This window comes from Cibotium barometz, chromosome 10 (assembly GCF_041138505.1).
Source record: "Cibotium barometz isolate CiBa-2024 chromosome 10, ASM4113850v1, whole genome shotgun sequence".
NCBI lineage: Eukaryota > Viridiplantae > Streptophyta > Polypodiopsida > Cyatheales > Cibotiaceae > Cibotium > Cibotium barometz.
The window spans coordinates 36,010,824-36,029,394 of record NC_141055.1 but is presented as its reverse complement, the minus strand read 5'-3'; the positions used below and the strand labels follow the sequence as shown (position 1 = coordinate 36,029,394).

Here is an 18,571-nt window from a genome sequence, read left to right as displayed (position 1 = left end):
AAGTACGCTCTAGTAATTCCCAAGCTTCCATAGCTGACTCAACATTATCAATATAATGAATAAAATTATCTTCTAAAGAAGTAATGATAATACCAAGTGCTTGCTCATCTTTTACTTGAAGTGCAGCCGTTGTAGCTCTTGTAACTGCATCAGAAATACCTGCTTCATCTTCAGGAAATGGTTTGACCGTACTTCACAGATTTTTCTTCATGAGGTAGCCCTTCACCTTGATTTGCCAGGTATGAAACCCAGTTCCGTTGAACTTGTCGGGGAATTTGGAGCTCATGATGATGCAATATAATGCTTGATGTTGATAACTTGCTCATATAGATGATTTAAGCCCAAATAATAATAATATCATCAATATAGATCAAAATAATAAGCACCATGTTGTTGGAGCAAGAGAGACAGAAAACAGGCGACTGAAAAAAAACTCCGTACAGTAGCTCCTGTGGACCAAATACTACAAGATTTGGTATGCTCAATCCTTACATTATAGACTTGAAGCACCTAAGAGGAATTAGACAAATTCGTTGAGATGGCGCCGAATGAATGCGATTAGCAGAACAGAACGTTGACTGTTTTAATGGCGATGATGAATTCGTGAAGAAGCGACCAAATCCGCCTTCGAGCTGCGTTTTAGGGCTTGCGTGGGAGAAAAGCAAGAGGCCTATATCAAAAGATTGAAGTATAATCTCCTCAGATGCAAGCATGGAGGCAATCTACAGCACGTTGTCCAAACAGAAAAAACAAGCTATGGTGATTAAGAGAGAGATTAGGGTTTTTGCTAATAAACTAAACCGAATTGGATCATGCTCTGATACCAAATGTTGGATATGATAATTCAACTATGAATATTGATCAAAACATACTCAAGGTGGATCAAAGCTTGTACAAAACATCATGAACATGAGGGACAAAAACTAGTATATGCAGAAATTTACTTTGAGATTAACACAAAAAGACTTTAATTATGATTAGGCTCAGCCTCTCCCCGTGTCCGTATCCCTGACTCTCTTTATCTGGATGTTGACATCTCCCTTGAGATCAGAGAGATATGGAGATCTTGTGATGGTCCTCATCCTCGTCATAATATTGCGCTAGCTCTTGAGAGGACCAGCCATCATTATCATAGCACTGCCTTGTCCAAGAAGAAGGAGGCTTTGGACAAGGAGAGAGCTATTAGGCGTAGGATTGCTGCTCTTTAGAGGGAACATGAAAAGCATCCACATGCGTCTTGGATTATAGACCTCTTGACCACAATTAGAGCAGAGCTGCAGTTGGCTATGGACAGGAGGGCTGAGTTTGCGTTTCATGCGAAGGAGGCTTTTTGGACTCAGATGGGTGGCAGATGCAACAGAGAGTTTTTTCAGCACACAGGCCTTCCCATAGTAGGGATTCTGTGATGTTCTTGCAAGATTCACAAGGTGAGGTTCAGATTGAGCTTGATAAGGTGAGGGGTATTGCTTCAGATTTTTATCGGTCTTTGTTGACTGCAGAGGTGCCCTCTCCTCAGAGAGATGTGGCACGGTAGAAAGTTTGGGAGTGCATGCCCAGGCTCATTACAGATGTTGTGTGTTCTTCCCTGGATGACCCTTTCTCGAAGGATGAATTCCTTCACGCACTGCATGCTCTTTCCAGTGGTTCATGCCCAGGGGATGATGGTCTTTCTCCTGCCTTCTTTATTCTTTTTTGGGATCATATTGGAGATGCTATCATTGTTGCCCTTCAGGAAATGTGGTTGTGTCGGGTATGATGCCGCCATACCTCACGGCGGAGGGGCTGATTCACCTGATCCTCGAGAGTGGGGACAAGATTGACATCAAGCAATGGAGGCCCATCACCCTCCTTGGATCTGCATATAAAACCTTAGCTAAAGCCTTGAGTATAAGGTTGCAGCCAATTCTCCAAAGGACTATCCATGATACCTAGAATGGGTTCCTCCAAGGAAGGAGTATATTTGATAACATCTTTTCTTTCTGGGAAGCTGTTGAGTGGGCAAAGTCTAGTCAGCAGCCTCTTGCCATTCTTTTGCTGGATTTTGAAAAAGCTTATGACAGAGTGGATTGGGATTTTTTGGAGGGCACTATGGCACACATGGGGTTTTCCCAAAACTGGATCAGAGGGGTGTCCTGCCTATACAGGGAGGCTCATAGCACTATTTTAGCCTGTGGGGGGGGCGCAGTGAGCGTTTTCAGATTTCCCGTTCAGTGAGGCAGGGCTGTCCCCTTGCCCCTTCACTGTACCTCATTGTAGCTGACGCTATGAGCAGGTTTCTTCGGGCTGCCCTTGGTGTTGTGGGTCTCAGGCTGCCTTTATGCACGGAGAAAGAGTTTTTGGACTGAGTTAGCAGATGATACGACGTTGTTCCTTGAGGCTTCACATGCTTGTTTATGTGCTTTTCGGACAGCCTTGGAGGCCTTTTGTTTGGCAGCGGGAGCTACTATCAATTGGCATAAGTTAGTTGGTTTTTGGATCAGTGATTCTCCTCTTGTAGATTGGGGTACAAATGTTGGTTTTACTTGGATTGAGAGAGGATGCTCTGCCAGATACCTTGGTTGTCAGCAGGTGGGCGTTGACATCTCCCCTGCACAACAGTTTGCTCCAGTGCTCTTAAGCATTAAAAGAAAACTTCATCACTGGAGTAGGAGGAAGCTTGACTTGGCCTCTAGAGCTTTGGTGGTTAACCAAGTTTTGCTAGCCATGGCTTGTTTTATCGCTTCGTGCTGGATTTTTCATAAGGGCTGCATTGGCCAGCTTCGTTGCCTTATTCGGAACTTTCTTTGGTCAAGGCTTGATGGAAATGCACACACCAGGGCCAGAGTTGCTTGGGAAACCATTATCAGGCCTAAGCAAGAAGGGGGATTGAATATCATTGACCCTGAGGTGCAATGTAAGGCTTTGCTTTGTAAGCTTGTTGTTAGGGGTTTTCTTCTAGGCTCTGAGCCGTGGAAGGACTTTCTCATGTAGCAGACCACGAATTGTGTCCCTGTTCGCGGAGGTGACTGGACTCTCAGCTCACGCTTTATTTTTTCGGATGCAGTTTACTGCTCCCCTTCATCCCCCCTGGTTAGGTCCCTCCAACGGGCCTAGGACTACCTGAGGAGTTTTTTGGTACACATCCCCCCGCGTTCAGCGGAGGAAGTTAATCGGCAGCCCATTCTGTGGAATGATTTGATCTTAGATGTGCATGGTAGGCCTCTTGGGGCAGCTATGCATATTCTTGGGGTTGGTTGGGAGACCCTATGCCCCACAGTGCTGCCTTGGAAGAGGCTTCAGAGCCTCACCGAGGTGCAGAGATTGGATTTCACGCAGCGTTTGAGAGGCTCTAGCCGGAGGATTGCACAGATTGATGCAGCCATTTCCAACCACTGGATTACTAGATCTTTCTTGGAAGGCCATCATCATTCTTGGTTTGGGGTTTTTTCTGGGACAGGTGTTCCTCTTCAGGTTATGGGTCTCTCCTTGCCTAGGGAGGATGATGTACCGGTCTTTTTTTCTGTACAGGATGGATGGCAGTTGGAGAGATGTGATGTGTAGGACCTTATTGAGGGCCCCCAGATTCGTCCAGTCAGAGTTGTTGGCAGGTTAGGGAAGCACGTCTTTGTTGACCCCCCAGGGATGATCACAGAGAGTGTTAGCCTTTGGTTGTATGGTGGCTGCCCTATCAGACATTTGCATTGGGACCCTAGTGAGTGGGAGTGGAAGGATGCTTGTAACCCTTTGAAAAGCATGAATAGAAGTCTCCTTTCCGAAAAAAAAAAGTGGTATAAGATATATCTAAAAAGAGAGCTCCCATTTTTACATGTTTTTAAAAAAAGCTATGTTTATTGCTTTTTCATGCCAAACTAGTCCACAACCACTATGTAAAATCTCCATAAAATTTGCTTTCAAAAACATAACCTTTGCTTATCACTTTGAGATTAATAGCCATATTCGTTGTCCACAACCCTCCCCCAAGCATACTTCTAAACCTTTCAAATTTATCTTTAAATAAGGCTTTGGTAAAGATATATACAAGTTGCTCATGTTCTTACAAATTTTAAATCAATCAAAGCATCAAGTACTTATTCTCTTTGAAAATGATATTGCACCTCAATATGGTTTGTACAAGCCTAAAACGTTGGATTGTAGACCAACATTTCTGAACTCATCTTATCCAGTTGATTGTTTCTTTTAGCTCCAAGATGTTACTACATTATCTTTTCCAAACCTAAAAATAAAACCTCTGGCTGATCTCTTATCATTAACATCACTTACCCAATAAACATCCATTTCCATCTCTTATGTAAAATAAAATGTGCCTTTGGTGGCTACAATAGAGAAAGAGAACAAGAGCATAATAGCCTTTCTTTCACTCAACTTGCCAACAATGAATGTTACCTTGGGGATGTTTCTCAAGAAAACTCTAGAGTTGTGAAGATTATTGAAACAATGGATGGATGGATGATAGCGCAGAAGGTGTTGGCTTGTAGACCCCATCCACACATAGTATACATTCCTTCCTATCTTGGAGACTCTATGGTGGATAAAATCTTACATAACTAAAGTGGGATTTAGGAAAGTGGGGTTGGATTGAAAATTGGAGGGAGCCTTTTCACAACATGCCTTTCTTTGGCTACATAGTTTAAAAGTGCTGTGACACATGCAACTTCATGCTTCCAATTGGATCCCCATAGGAATACTTCTTTGGTTTAGGGTTTAGGATTTCTTGAGATCAATGATGGGTATAATCCCCTTACTGTCCTAAGGTCAAAGATCATTGCGTATTAAGAGAGAAACATAATTTATTAGTTGAGAAGCAGTTAGCTGATGTGTTATTAAGGCAACCTAACTTGTGTTGTTTATAATATTCGTGGAACAATCCATACCTTTATCTTTTTGAAGCTCTTTAGGAGCATAATCACATTGCAACACGGCTAAAAAATTTATAGGCCTACCCTAACCTCCGATTTGAAGGCATAAAATAGATTGACCTTCAAATTTGTATGTTTGTGTAAAATTTTGCTATGTACACACACACACGCACGCACGCACGCACGCACTTTTTTGTAACACGATATCTTACAGATGGGAAACCTCTAAGTGGAAGGGAAAACCCACAACCAAAATATAGAAAAAATAAGGGAAGTTACAAACTCAGTTGTCCAAATACAAGACAGCTGAAGCTCAAAAGCAGTCAAAAACCACTTGTAGCTGATGCAAGGGAGATCTCCAAGGTCAAAAAAATTCCCGAAGAGATAAAAGAAGAGATCTCCTGAAGAAAGCAAAGCAAGAAATATCTTGTGTGGCAAATATCAACTAATTTCTTGCATGATAGATGGACCATAAGACCCAAATTCTGGTCCATGCAATGAAAGTATCAAATTCTGGTAAACCAGGGGAAATGGTGCCAAACAGCCAAAAGACCTTTCCAAAAGTTTTGCCTACAAATCTCACACAAAGGTGTACTGACAATTTGTCCAGAAGTGCATGGGAATGGGTAGGACCATAGAAGATGATAAACTGTCTCGCGTGGATGCGAACATCTTCTACAAGACGTTGGAGCAATATGTCTTTCAGTCAAAAAACTACCGACCAGTAAGGCACCAACGAGGCATCTCTAAAAAAAGACTTTCTGTTTGAGGGGTAATGTACTCTTCCAGATCTTCAAACAGACATTCTCGACCACCTAGAAGGCTTGTCAATGTGTCATAATGAATTCCCGTGAGGTTGTAGCCAAGGAGGAGGAAGAAGCAAATTGTATGCACTGGCTGCAGTCACATTGTGAAGGGGCATCACGCGACAACCTGCATTTTGACTCACCAAAATCCAATCATCTAGGGTATGACTCAATTGTAGAGGAGGTACAGGCTGAAATCATGCAATAAAGAAGCTATGATTTGCCATATTGGTCGACATAAAGCTAGATTGTAAAGGGCCATGGCTTGTGGAAAAGAAAGAACATAGCTGCTGTCATTTAGTACATCCTCAACATATTTGACCGCTTTGGAAGAAAGGTAACATGCCTTCCTTGGTTGTAACAGAGCAAGAGGCTGCTGAAATGCACGACTCCAATGAATGCTTTCTTTACGAAGAGAATTTCCTTGATCAGGCGGTCTACCATACCATATTATTTGAGCCATTAGAGTCTGCCAGTCCTAGATCAATTTTGTGGAGAGTGGGCATCCAGGAATGCGCCCCTGTAAGTATCCAAATAGAACCTCGACATGAGTGATTGCTGAAACAAGTCTTGATAATTAATGTCCAGGGCTGCTTTCGCTCCAAGAAACTCAAAAGAAGAGAAGCTTTCCTTGCAATAGCATGAAAGTCTTTGGGCTGGCTGGGAGACCCTATGCCCCACAGTGCTGGCTTGGAAGAGGGTTCAGAGCCTCACCGAGGTACAGAGATTGGATTTCACATAGCATTTGAGAGGCTCTAGCCGGAGGATTGCACAGATTGATGCAGCCATTCCCAACCACTGGATTACTGGATCTTTCTTGGAAGGCCATCATCATTCTTGGTTTGGGGTTTTTTCCGGGACAGGTGTTCCTCTTTAGGTTATGGGTCTCCCCTTGCCTAGGGAGGATGATGTACTGGTCTTTTTTTTTGTACATGATGGATGGCAGTTGGAGAGATGTGACGTGCAAGACCTTATTGAGGGCCCCCAGATTCGTCCAATCAAAGTTGTTGGTAGGTTAGGGAAGCACGTCTTTGTTGACCCCCCCTCCCCCCCCCCCCCCCCCCAGGGATGATCACAGAGAGTGTTAGCCTTTGGTTGTATGGTGGTTGCCCTATCAGACATTTGCATTGGGACCCCGGTGAGTGGGAGTGGAAGGATGCTTGTAACCCTTTGAAAAGCATGCCTTTTTTCAGTTATATGGTGCGGATTGCCAGACATCTTATCTTGGGACATATTCAGAGTGTCCCTACTCTTAGATCCCATTGGGAATCTTACGGCATTTCGACTGACATTTAGAGGGTATTTTGGCGGAGATTGTGGCATTCTTATAGGAAGCCATAGATTTCCTCCTTTATATGGGTTTCTCTTCATGGTGGTCTGGCCACCAATCAGTGGAGGTCTGTTACTGGTGCTTGCCCAACATGCCATAGATGTGCAGGAGTTTCGGAGTCAGTTTACCATTGTTTATGGGAATGCAGGGAAGCACAGAGGGTTTGGTCTACGATTGCACACCTCTTTGGTAGGATTAAGAGGGATGCTATCATTTCTTTTGGTTCTATCATTTGGTTGACACAGTTTGGGCCTCAGCTGAGATTCGAGGGGATTGGAGGGGACTGACAGGAGCTTTGGCCATTATGGTTAGGCAAGGAGTTGCTCGGCGGTGTTGTCTTCAGGATTTGCCACTTTCACACTTTGTCCCTCCGGCGCACAGAGGCTAGCCAGTTCTTGGGAGATTATTGCTAGCATCTCAGCTTGGAATATCTGGAAGGCTAGATGCACCGAGGCCATTGAGGGTACTCCTGTTCTTGTTTCTCAGTGTCTTTGCAAGATTTGGAGTGATATTATTCACACCATTATGGCTACCTAGGCCAGAATCCAGGGATCTTCGAGGGCTGCGGAGAGGAAGCGCTGCCAGTTTATGAGAGAGTGGGACATTGGTATCTTTTTCACATCCTCTCATTCGGGACCCTATTGGCAGCACAGGGCTCCTGATTGGTTGAGATCTCCACCTTACTTGGTGTGAAATTTCCATTTTGTAAAATTTTTTCATACTTAATAGAAGTCTCCTTTTTGAAAAAAAAAATAATATTTAGGCCACCATGCATTCTTGGAGTACAAACCAAACCACCTTAGTACACCACAAACATGCCAAGGTCATTGAAGCAGCCATAACTTTTCATTGTCGATGCCCACTTGCAACCAATGAGAGTTCGAACCCGTGACTAGCGTGAATGAGATATACCCATAAATCTAAAAAAAAAAACCCCAAACCCAAGTAAAATGCTCGTAAAAATCAAGCTTGCATGTTTTTAAGAGATATTTGCACGCACACCCACATACCCATGGGTGAGCCCTCCCTCTACCACATTTCAATCCCACTGCTTTGCTGCGTATTGTCAATCCAACAATCATCTTGATTCTTGACTCTATGAATGCATTGTAAAGTTCTGGAAACATGTAATCCCTTAAAAAATCCTTTGGATGAGCAACTTGTGTCTTTCAGAGGTTTTTGTCTAGACTTGATCTGCCACTTTTGCAGCTTTCTTTCATCATTTTTCTTAAGGTAGATGGTTGCTTGCATCGATGCCTCTTACTCTGAATCATCAAGACTTCTTCAATGACTACATTCAGTGAGTTGTTAAGTCACTAGTTTTGCATCCTTTACTTTTTCTTTCTTCTCGCAAAAACCATTTACCATAATCTAAAATAATAGCCTACATGCAAGTGGTGAATTTGTGCCAAGCCATGTCAATGTCGACAGAAATATGCATCTTCAAAGGTTGCATTGCATGAGCCACCAAATCAACAAAAAAGTCGATGTTTTAAATAGCTATTGTTAATCAAGAGTAGCCTTTTTTGTGGGAGTGGTACATCCATTGTCGACATGCTGAAGTACACCATCATCCACAATGGATAATGATATGAAAGAACATCGAGTAGTCTATAGACAATTTGCTAGTGAAAGTATTATATTGATTTGCATTCAACATGTACCAATGATTGGGAACAAAAGTTGTCGGCATCACTATGGGCCTATAGAACCTCTTACAAGGCACATCTCCCAATGCCACACCCTTTAACTCGACCTATGGTACTGAAGCGGTTATACAATGGAATTCTCGGTCCCAAGCTTACGCATTGCTGTACAAGAGAAACTCACGATGGGAAATATCTTAGGCTGTTGCCTTTTTGAGCTTGAAAAGCTTGACGAAACACACCTTGTAGTGGTATATAGCATGATTGTCGAGAAGCTAAGGCGTAAACAATGGCTCGATGACCAACAAAAAGAAAAGAAAATGAACAAGGGTGACATGGTCTCCTCCTGTTCAGCACAAAAACACACAAAAAGAAACTCAAGCTCAGAGGCTTAGGACCCTTCCTAGTCACACTGAGATAACCCCACAAGGCATTAGGACATTTTTGAGATCATTTGTAGGGCCTTCTAAGGAATTCGTGTCTAGATGAGCTCAATAGTCAATAAAAGCATTGTCATGAAAATTATACCCTTGCATGGCATGCATCAAGTGTTTCCACAAATCACATGATCCCATATAAGTGTAGCATTCCATTGACGTATTTCAGAGCCAAGCATATACGATTTGTGGTTACTATTATCATCATATGCAGGAGAGTTATTAAAGTCTCCACACAGAAACACATTTGAAAGCCAAGGGTAAGCTCTCATTTTCCCACATTTGAGTTCTCATCGAAGAAGTTTGTGATGCATGTACCCCACCGAATTAAAAAATCTCTCCATTGACATAGCATTGAAGAACTATGCATCTTCCTAACGGATCATTATATGCAACACATGGCTGAAGTTCATGGTGGCGAATCAACATGACTACTCTTGAGAAGCAACAAGTGCCACCATAAAAGATGTGATAACCTGCAAAAGAACCTTCCCTTCTAGCAAAAGCATGTTGGTTGTGTTCTTGTAAACAAACCATATGAGGCTGATTTTTATTTATGTATCCTAACCTAGAGAGGCCTTGGATGTTATAGGTAAAGCATTTGAGAGGTATATATATATTTACAATAACGGGGTTGTGATATAAGGGCATCAAGAATCCATGTGCATGTCTATATATTTACAATAACGGGGTTGTGATATAAGGGCATCAAGAATCCATGTGCATGTCAAGTGCCCGATTTCCCGCATGCCCTCCACTATTTGGAAGCTATGAAAAATCATTACCAGAAAGTTCATGTGAATTTGCCATAAAAGGCTCAAACCTACCTTTTAGGAACCGGGAAGCACTTGGCGAATGCCAAGTAGAAGGGAAGGAGCTATGCATTTGTCATGCCCTTCGAAACATAATAACAAAAAGGCAAGCAAGTTTTACCCAACTACACTAAAAAGCAAGCCATTTTCCTCTCTGCAAACTCCAGGAGGGAGTGGATCCCGGGGAAGGAAGGACCACGGGGGGAACTTGTGAGGGAGTTTCCACCTCCTTTCGGTCATTATCGCCACGTTGACCACACTGAAAAACCCATAACTTTCGGTTCTATCATTCTCTCTCTACTAGAAGTGTCTGTAATGCACAACATCCTTAGCTAAGTCGGATAGAGCAACAACCTTCTAAGTTGAAGGTCACAGTGGTTACTAGATTCAAAAACTATCTCTAGCTCCGTGGTTCGGGTATCTAAACCCGTGGCACTGGGAGTTCAGGTGGGTGAGCCGAGTGAAAGGAAACTATCCGGCCCGGTTTGGAGAGCACTTTGCTAGATTAGCATCTGAAGTAAGCAAAGAGAATAGTTTTATTCTCTCCCATTGGACTAAGTTTACAGCTTGAATGCCGGATTTCTGACTCTACCCATTCGGATGGGTGTTTACCCTGAAACGTTTCTAGAGTGTATGCATACTTCCGTGAGTAACTTAGTGCAACACGGGTTCAAATCAACTTGTTTTTGATGTCACAAAATATTTATATGGCTTTTCAACTCACTTTAGGTAGCGTCTTTTTGATTGGAGCCTAGGGGTAAAACAAAACAGAAGTTTACCTCGCCGCTGTGTCTTCCATCCCTGCTTAAACAGATTCATTCTGCGCATTCCTTTTTAAGGGCTTTGATGTCCTTTGAAGGCTTCAAATTTCAGCACTGCTTGGCAAGAGTCTTAGCTTGGGATACTATTGGGAACTTGAAAATTTGGTAGATTTGGAGGACTGGATGTATAGAGACTAAGAAAGATCCAAGGGCTACGTAGTCAAGTCAACAAAAATGATTTTATGAACATCTAGGATAAAAACTCCCCTCTCTCTCTCTCTCTCTCTCGTTGCTAAGCTCTGATACCAAATGTAGAAATTATGAGCTTGTGAGCTTGCACATAATAGACTCATAACACATCACATTAATCACAAAGCAAAAATAGAGTCTACTAAGCATGAGACTGTCCACAAAGGATCCACTAAGCTTATATTAATCATCACCAATGTCTACACAAGAACTCAGCCTCATGAAACATTGGTGTATCGTTAGCCAACTTAGAATCCTCCTCCGTTCGCAAATGCAATCTCCTCCAGCATTGGAGCAAAAGAAAATGCTCATAGTTTCTGCAACAATGAGAGTGCAAGGGAGCTAAGGGGCAGGCCTGGCATACGGAGTGAGAGATCTGGAAGCGCTCACCTCGACCTCCACAAGCAAGCACAATGCTGTGAGTCTCCTGATAAAGGCAAGAGACAACTCTGGTCCAATCTTGAGAAAATCCCATGCATGGTGCGAGAGTACCCTCTAATAAGTCCCAATCTACTCTGTCATAGGCTTTCTCAAAATCAAGTAAAATTTTGTAACTTCCATCAAAGGAAAAGACAAATCTCTCCCAGGATGCACTTTCAAGCGGGTCAATGATGCCTTCATGCCCCCCTTCTTATCCGTAGGGTCAACCATGTTGAAGTCACCTCCAACGATCCAATGATCTGCCTTTGGGAGAGAGTCTATGATTGCAATTCCAAAAAATAATTCTTTCTCCTGTGAGGTTAGAAGCATACACATTTAGTACACCAATTTTTGATCCACCCTGCATAAGCATAATTCACTGTGCTCTGGCAGGGATGATGACACCATGACCAATCATATAAATGCAGCTGTCACTGAAGTACATACTCCACCTTTTGTTCATCTGCAGCGGACCAAAAGGTGTGCCTAGATAAAAGCTTGCCAGATCTAGTGCATTGGCCAGCATCAAGCTTATACTCTTGCATGAGCAGAATATCCATGGGACCATTCATAACTACAAGGTGAGTCTGGTTCCTAATGACCTGCTTCTGGTGGTGGCAGATGCCACCAAGGCCATGCACATTCCATGAGATAACCTCATGGTAAAAAGGTGGAAAACATGGTGCCAGACCCAGTTTGGCGCCTCTCATAGGTCTCCCATAATAACGGGCAAAAAGTTCCCAGATGTGCTGGCAATTGAAGAGCATAAAACACTGTGAACATCACCATCATCACCAAGATGCTGCAAGGCATGTACATCTAACACATTGGTCTATACAGTATGCTGTGGATGCTGACGCATCCACAACTGTCCAACTTTAATGGGATCTCCCGTGATCATCAGGGTGCACATCTGTTGACCCGTCTATAAACCCAAACAAGCTGAGGTTTGGAGGCAGTGGTGGGGGATGAAGGGGCTGTGGGCTGTGTCGCCTGGGGGCCGTGTTTGTGCCGTTTCCTAGTGCCACCAACAATGTCTGGTGATGATGTCGGCAGACACACGACACTGGTCTTGTCCATCGGCAATCTCCACCTGCTGCCTGGAGGAAGAAAGAGGATGGATTCATGCCACCATTGAACATCAAGTGCAGAATCATCAGTTCTCGGTCATTCATACTCCAGCAGCAGAGCAATCTCGTCCTGCCAGCATTACATGATCTGCAAGACAGAGGTCACTGACGCATATCATGACTTGTGGTACCCCATTAACACTGGCTGTGATATCTGTTGTAGCCGGGGAAGGTGTCTTTGAAAGGGTAGGGATTTCCAGAACCTATCCAAGGGTAAGGACAAAAGTTGTGGTTCTCTAGCATTAGGTCTATGTCTGAAGAAGAACTATTTCCTTGGGTCGAGAGGAACTGGGCTACTCTCAAGAGTCTGTGAAGCTGCCTCCACCGAATTGAAATTAGTTTTTAAGAAGCCCCTCCAAGAAAGCGAGCATCAGTAAAGTGCAAAGCAAGCTCTGTGGGGAGTGCCGCCAATCTTCCTAGCCAAAGAGCGGGAAGGATGAGACCCAAAAGTCTTTCCAATGAGTGTGGTCTTGACTTTATCAAAACCTGCTTGTAAGGTTGGAAGCTTGTCTTTGGAGAGAAAAGGATTATTCTTCCAGCTGGTGGGGTGGAGGAAGATTGGCTTGGACGACACAGTAAAATTTGTTCCGTATGTTGATGCAGGCAAAGAAGCGAGAGAGGCAGGAGGAGGGGCTTATCTGCACAGGCGGGTGGGAGGGAGCGTTTTAGACACTTCGAGTTTCCCTACATATGGTGTCTTTGTTTTTGTGATGCACACAATCCTTGGTATCATAGGTCTTTTTGGTCTTTTGTATATGTTAACTAGTACTCAACCTGCACGTTGCTGCGGTATGTAAAAGACATTAAGAAGCGAAACGCAGGAATGGAAGCCGGAATACAAAGGGTCAATCGGAGGGATTTTTTCCTCTTATTTTTTAGAAATCCAGAATTTCTTTTTTCCCTCCTCTCCGTGTGCCTTGGTTGTCCAAGGTTAATATGTAATAGATAAAATCTCTCTCTCTCTCTCTCTCTCTCTCTCTCTCTCAGAGCTTGATGCCATGTGTGATTAGAATGTCAGACCAGTCGGTGTCCTTTATCCATTACACGTATCTCCCTGGTCATCGGATGGGTGGGGAGTTGGACAGGCAAGATTGCATGTCCATGGCTAGCAGGTGGCCATGATTAGGGTCCACTCACAGTGGTTTTTTTTTTGTAACCAAACGAAAGGTGCACCCTCATCAGCAGGGGCCCATCCAGGCCACCTGTGGGTGCTAGGCATCCACATGGTCCCCATGGGTGTTAGATGTCAAACCTTGGACCCTCATCCAGGCCGCCCGTGGGTGGTAGGTGTCCGTCCACATGGTCCCTCTGGGTGTTAGACGTCAAACTTTGACCATCCAACTCCCCCTTATGCCCTACGCTGCTGCCAGGCAATTTGTGTAACCAGCCTAATGCTTTGTACTGGTCAATTTAAGCTGGATGACTAATTGCTACTGAACAGCATGTAAACCCAAAATGTAAATCAGCAGTTCTTACATAAAATACATCGATATTAGTGCTACTAATGGGCAGAAACATTCTTTTTACAAGCAAGGAGCCCTTTTCAATTAGGGAAAACAAAAAATTTCGCCAAGGAAGCCATGGAATCCAGGCTTGCTGCCACCAACTGGTTGGACATTCAAAATGAAGTGGATGCTCTTGTGCTGTTGGTACACAACATTAGTGAAGCCTTCTTCATACAACGATAAACTTTAGATACTTTGTTTGGGATCGTGGCTTGCCTTGACAAAACTAGAGAGTTTTGAGGTTGGGTCACTCAGCAAAGCTTGAGGATTTCCTTCTTCAGCCTGTATAAACAAAATTAAAGGTGAGATATAGTTTGTAGATGCAATCTAATGCATCTTTGAAAAGGGAAAAAGGCACTCACAAGTTCTCCATGCTCCAAGATAAGGACACAATCCATATTCAAGATAGACAACATGCGATGGGCTATGGTGATGACTGTCATCCCCTTGCATTCTGATGCAATGGTCTTTTGCAACATCAATGAGGTTTGTGGGTCCACATTAGCCGTGCATTCATCCAAGCAAAGCACCTGCAGATGTTCTTAGTGTGTTATAAAAACTGAGCGACGTACAGAGGAAAAACAACTAACCATGATGTACGTATGGAGGAAAAACAACTAAGAATGATGTGGAAGAATTCAACAGCAAGTTGCCTGAGGTACTCCAGGCACTTTAAATAAGATTGACAGACAATTTATCATGTAGAATGACTGATTTTATCTGTGATACCTATAACCCTACTCGGGGCAGTGGATATATGCAATGGTTTTAGGTTGTATTGAGGCCCAGGATCCTCCAGTGGGGCATAGGTCTTTGATGGCCTCCAAGAGGGGGATAGACTCTATACAGGTTCCTGTGGGGTTTATAGCAGGATCACAGAGATTGGCTAGGTCATATTTCTGCCTTAGAGAGGTGTCAGTGGGCACCCCTGATTTGGGGCTCCAAGTATTTTCTTGTACAGGCACCCCATTAGAGGCTATTGTTATGCATTGGAATGTGGATGGGGATACTTCACTCTACTCAACTAAATGCAGGTACAGGAAAGATCCTTTCTTTCAGAGTGGTGGGACGACACAGGCATCGGTATGTGAACCACGCTCCACTAGAGTCCATAGGCCCTTTCAAAGGTATCTGGATTCTGTGGTTCCCATGTAGGGGTTTTTCTTTGGAAGAGATTGTGGAATTTTTACAAAACCGAAGGTTACATTATTCTTCTCATTGTGGACTGCCTGTTCAGCGGGGAGATCCATCCTAGTGCACTCCCTGATTGTCCCACATGCATGACTCCCTCAAAAACCATATAGCATTGCATTTTGGACACACTTCTGAGAAGCCTTAGATTCAAAGAGCCAAACCTTGGTGGATTGAAGAAAAGAACGTGCAAGGCATAGGAGTTGACGTTGTCCAAGAGAGAAGCTTTCTCCACCCTCTGTAACACGCATATCTAAACCACCCAATGACAAAATCGTCTCTTTCAAGTGGCATTTCTTAAGAATCTCCCATATCCTAAGGTCAGTGGCATTCCCATAGGGGTCCACATTATCTCTGCATAGTGAAGTCTGCAAATTCAAACACAGCTGGAGGGAAAAGAGAAAAAAAAGGATATCGTTGTGATGCTTTACCTTATAGTTCCTTCAAACAGGAATGGACTTTGAGGAACAATGGCCAGCTTAGATCGAAGCTGACATAGAGGAATCTTTGCTGCATCAATTCCATCGATAGTTATATGTCCAGATGTAGGCTTCGTGAGATGAAACAATACATTTAAAATGCTAGATTTCCCAGCTCCAGTCCTTCCTGCAATTCCCACCTGCTCTCTTTCTTACATTAGAATCACCATTCCGAAAAAACAATTGACGTAATTATCTTTTTTGATCTCATTTTCAATCAAAAAGCATTAACATTTTGTTACATGGAAAGAAAGTAGAGCTACGTGCCAAAAATAAGCCAAGATCATCGGAACCATATTGGGGCTGAATCCCCCGCACCCCCTGGGTATTTAATTATCGAAAGGAGTATTTCTGTGGGTGATCCTCGATCGTCGAGTTGCCAAATGCAATGAGAAAATGAAAACAGTTTGAAGAAAAAATCCAAACCAATAAAGTTGCCAATGAAAAATCTTCAAAATTTGCCTCAAGAGATTACTTGCAGATTTCCTCTTCCCTTTGGTGATTAAAAAAGGGCCAAGACATGGTCCACGACTGTCCACTTTCTCTTGACGATTTCCAGGCACCCTTCAACCAAAAAACGCTATTATGAAAGCTCAAGCTCCACATACCTGAGCGCTGCGCCCCCCATACCAGGTAGAGAGTGGCTTGGGATACCATTATTATGCCTAAGCAAGAGGGAGGATTGAACATCATTGACCCAAAGGTGTAGTGTAAGGCTTTACTTTGTAAGTTGGTAGTTAGAGGATCTCTCTTCTCGGATGTTTTCTGCGAGCCTCGGATTGCATGAGATCTTTTCCTTGCTCTTCCTCGGTCTTATTGGAAGCTTTTAGCTTCCATAGGGGCATCCTTTGGCTAGGTTCTAGAGGTACTGGCCCTTCCGGGCTCTCCCGCCTCAGCTTCCGCGTTGTTACTGCCACTTTTGATGGTGTAACCCGGGTCCTTGTGCATGTTCGATCCATCGATTAATGACGATCATATTATGCTTCAGAGACTGGATGGCTCTCATTTCCGCTAGAGGATGGAGATTGCAGGTAGACTTGACCAGTGTCGGATTTGTTGTCGACAGGGCCACATTGCTAGAGATTGTCCTAGATTGAGGGGCCATGCTAGGAGGCGGTGTGGTCCTACCCATTAGATGCCTTTTGCAGTTGCCCAAACTCTAGTTGTCCCTATGCCACAACAAACCACAGAGCGTTGGGTTGTGGTTAGAGATGGCAGGTGCCCTCGGACCCCCGTACCTGCCCCTTCACCCGCACCTTTACTGGAGCACCCCAACCCTTATGGAGCTCTTGCCTCACAGGATGTTGATCACCTTCTTTGGAGGATGAGGCTTTGCAAGCATAGGATTTGGATCCCTCACACGAGGATGTTGCATTACCAAGGTGAAAAAGTACGGTACGGTAAGATACACATTCAGGTATGGGTTGAGATTTTGAGGTACGTTAAATACGTAAGGTCCGTAAAAACATAAAAAATATACTATATAGTGTACATATATATATACAGAAAAATGAATGAAAAAACAATTCATTTCTGAACATTCAACAACAACAAATGAGAGCTCCATCTGTCAACATGTTTCCTTTGCTATCATACTCTCAACTCTGGCTTTGCAATGGTGGTGACCGCAGTGCCTGGCACCACATCATCATCATCTCTCGCTGCAATGTCTATATCAATGAGAGAAATGGCTATGTTCGCACTTTGCATAAGTCCGCTAAAATCAGCGACGGTGGCCGGCCTAGGGGTTTTTTTTGGCCCAAAATGTTTTTAAAAACTGCCACGTACTTGCCAATGAGGTGATAGCTCAAGTGGTGAAGGTGTTTGCCTAGGACTTAAGAGGTCTTGGGTTCAAAACCCCCCTTGGTGCTTCCTCGGCAGCATCGCCTATAGGTGGATAAATAAGTAGCTAGAGGCGGGCGCCTATGGGCGGTGAAAAATCGATAACTACGGGAGGATCTTGGGCCAAAGGTTAGTTTGGGGGGGGGGGGGGGGGGGCGCGGGCGGGCGCAGGGGAAAAAAAACTTGCCAAGTATAGATCCATACAGTAATGTACACTAAAACGTACCTTATAATAAGGTACGTCGTACCTATGCAACCTTGTGCATTACAGTTACAGAATGATTGCACCCTTCATAATGATGTTGTGCAGTCGCATTGTCATGGTATCTCTCGAGTTTTGAGGACTAGCCTTGGCTTTTCCCCGGAGTGGGAACGAGAGGCAACTTTTACACCTATGTAGGCACCTCTAAATCGGATCATTGCCCATTGGTTTTATGCATTAGAGATCCGAGTCGCCATGGATCATTACCCCACGTATGCATCCCTGATCATTTGTTTTCAGATGCAGAGCTATCATGTTGTATGCTTGATATTTGGAGATCTCATGATTTCTCGCGAGCCTTGCAAAGCCTGGCCTATGCTCTCTGTGATATTAGTGACTTTTATCACACATGTGCCCTTTCTAAGAGGCAAGAGGCCTTGGATTTAGAAAGGGCTATTAGACGTAGACTAGCTACCTTACAGAAAGAGCATAAGAAACATCCTCATGCTCAATGGGTTGCAGATTCTTTATGTACTGTTAGGGTAGAACTTCATCACTCTCTTGAGTAGCGTGCGGAAATCCTTTTGGACCTGGATGGGTGGCAGATGCAACAAACATTTCTTTGCTACTCACGGCCCATCTCATATCAGAGAGAGTGTCAGACAGTTGTAGGATTCACATGGCACTCTTCACTTAGATCCTCTTATGGTTAGACAGATTTCCACTGATTTCTATCGCTAGCTTCTTAGTGTTGAGCCGCACTCTGATTTAATACATAGGGAATAGAGGTAGGTTTGGAATGCATTGCCACATTTGATCACTGAGGGGATACGTGCCGTTCTGAATGCCTCTTTTTTTGTGCAGGATTTCAGTCATGCTCTTCATGCCTTACCTCATGGTAAGTG

The 18,571-nt window shown here is 43.7% G+C and overlaps 1 protein-coding gene across 1 annotated transcript in view; it reads right to left on the bottom strand.

Moving 5' to 3' along the window:
• Positions 1-13,919: 13,919 nt before the first annotated feature.
• The window catches only part of LOC147634844 (ABC transporter C family member 13-like), a 243,400-nt gene continuing 238,748 nt past the window's right edge, over positions 13,920-18,571 (bottom strand). Inside the window, 4 exon segments of the mRNA XM_086804031.1 lie at positions 13,920-14,234; positions 14,315-14,482; positions 15,308-15,497; positions 15,575-15,762. Coding sequence (XP_086660157.1) covers positions 14,139-14,234; positions 14,315-14,482; positions 15,308-15,497; positions 15,575-15,762 — 642 coding nt within the window. The 3' untranslated portion in view covers positions 13,920-14,138.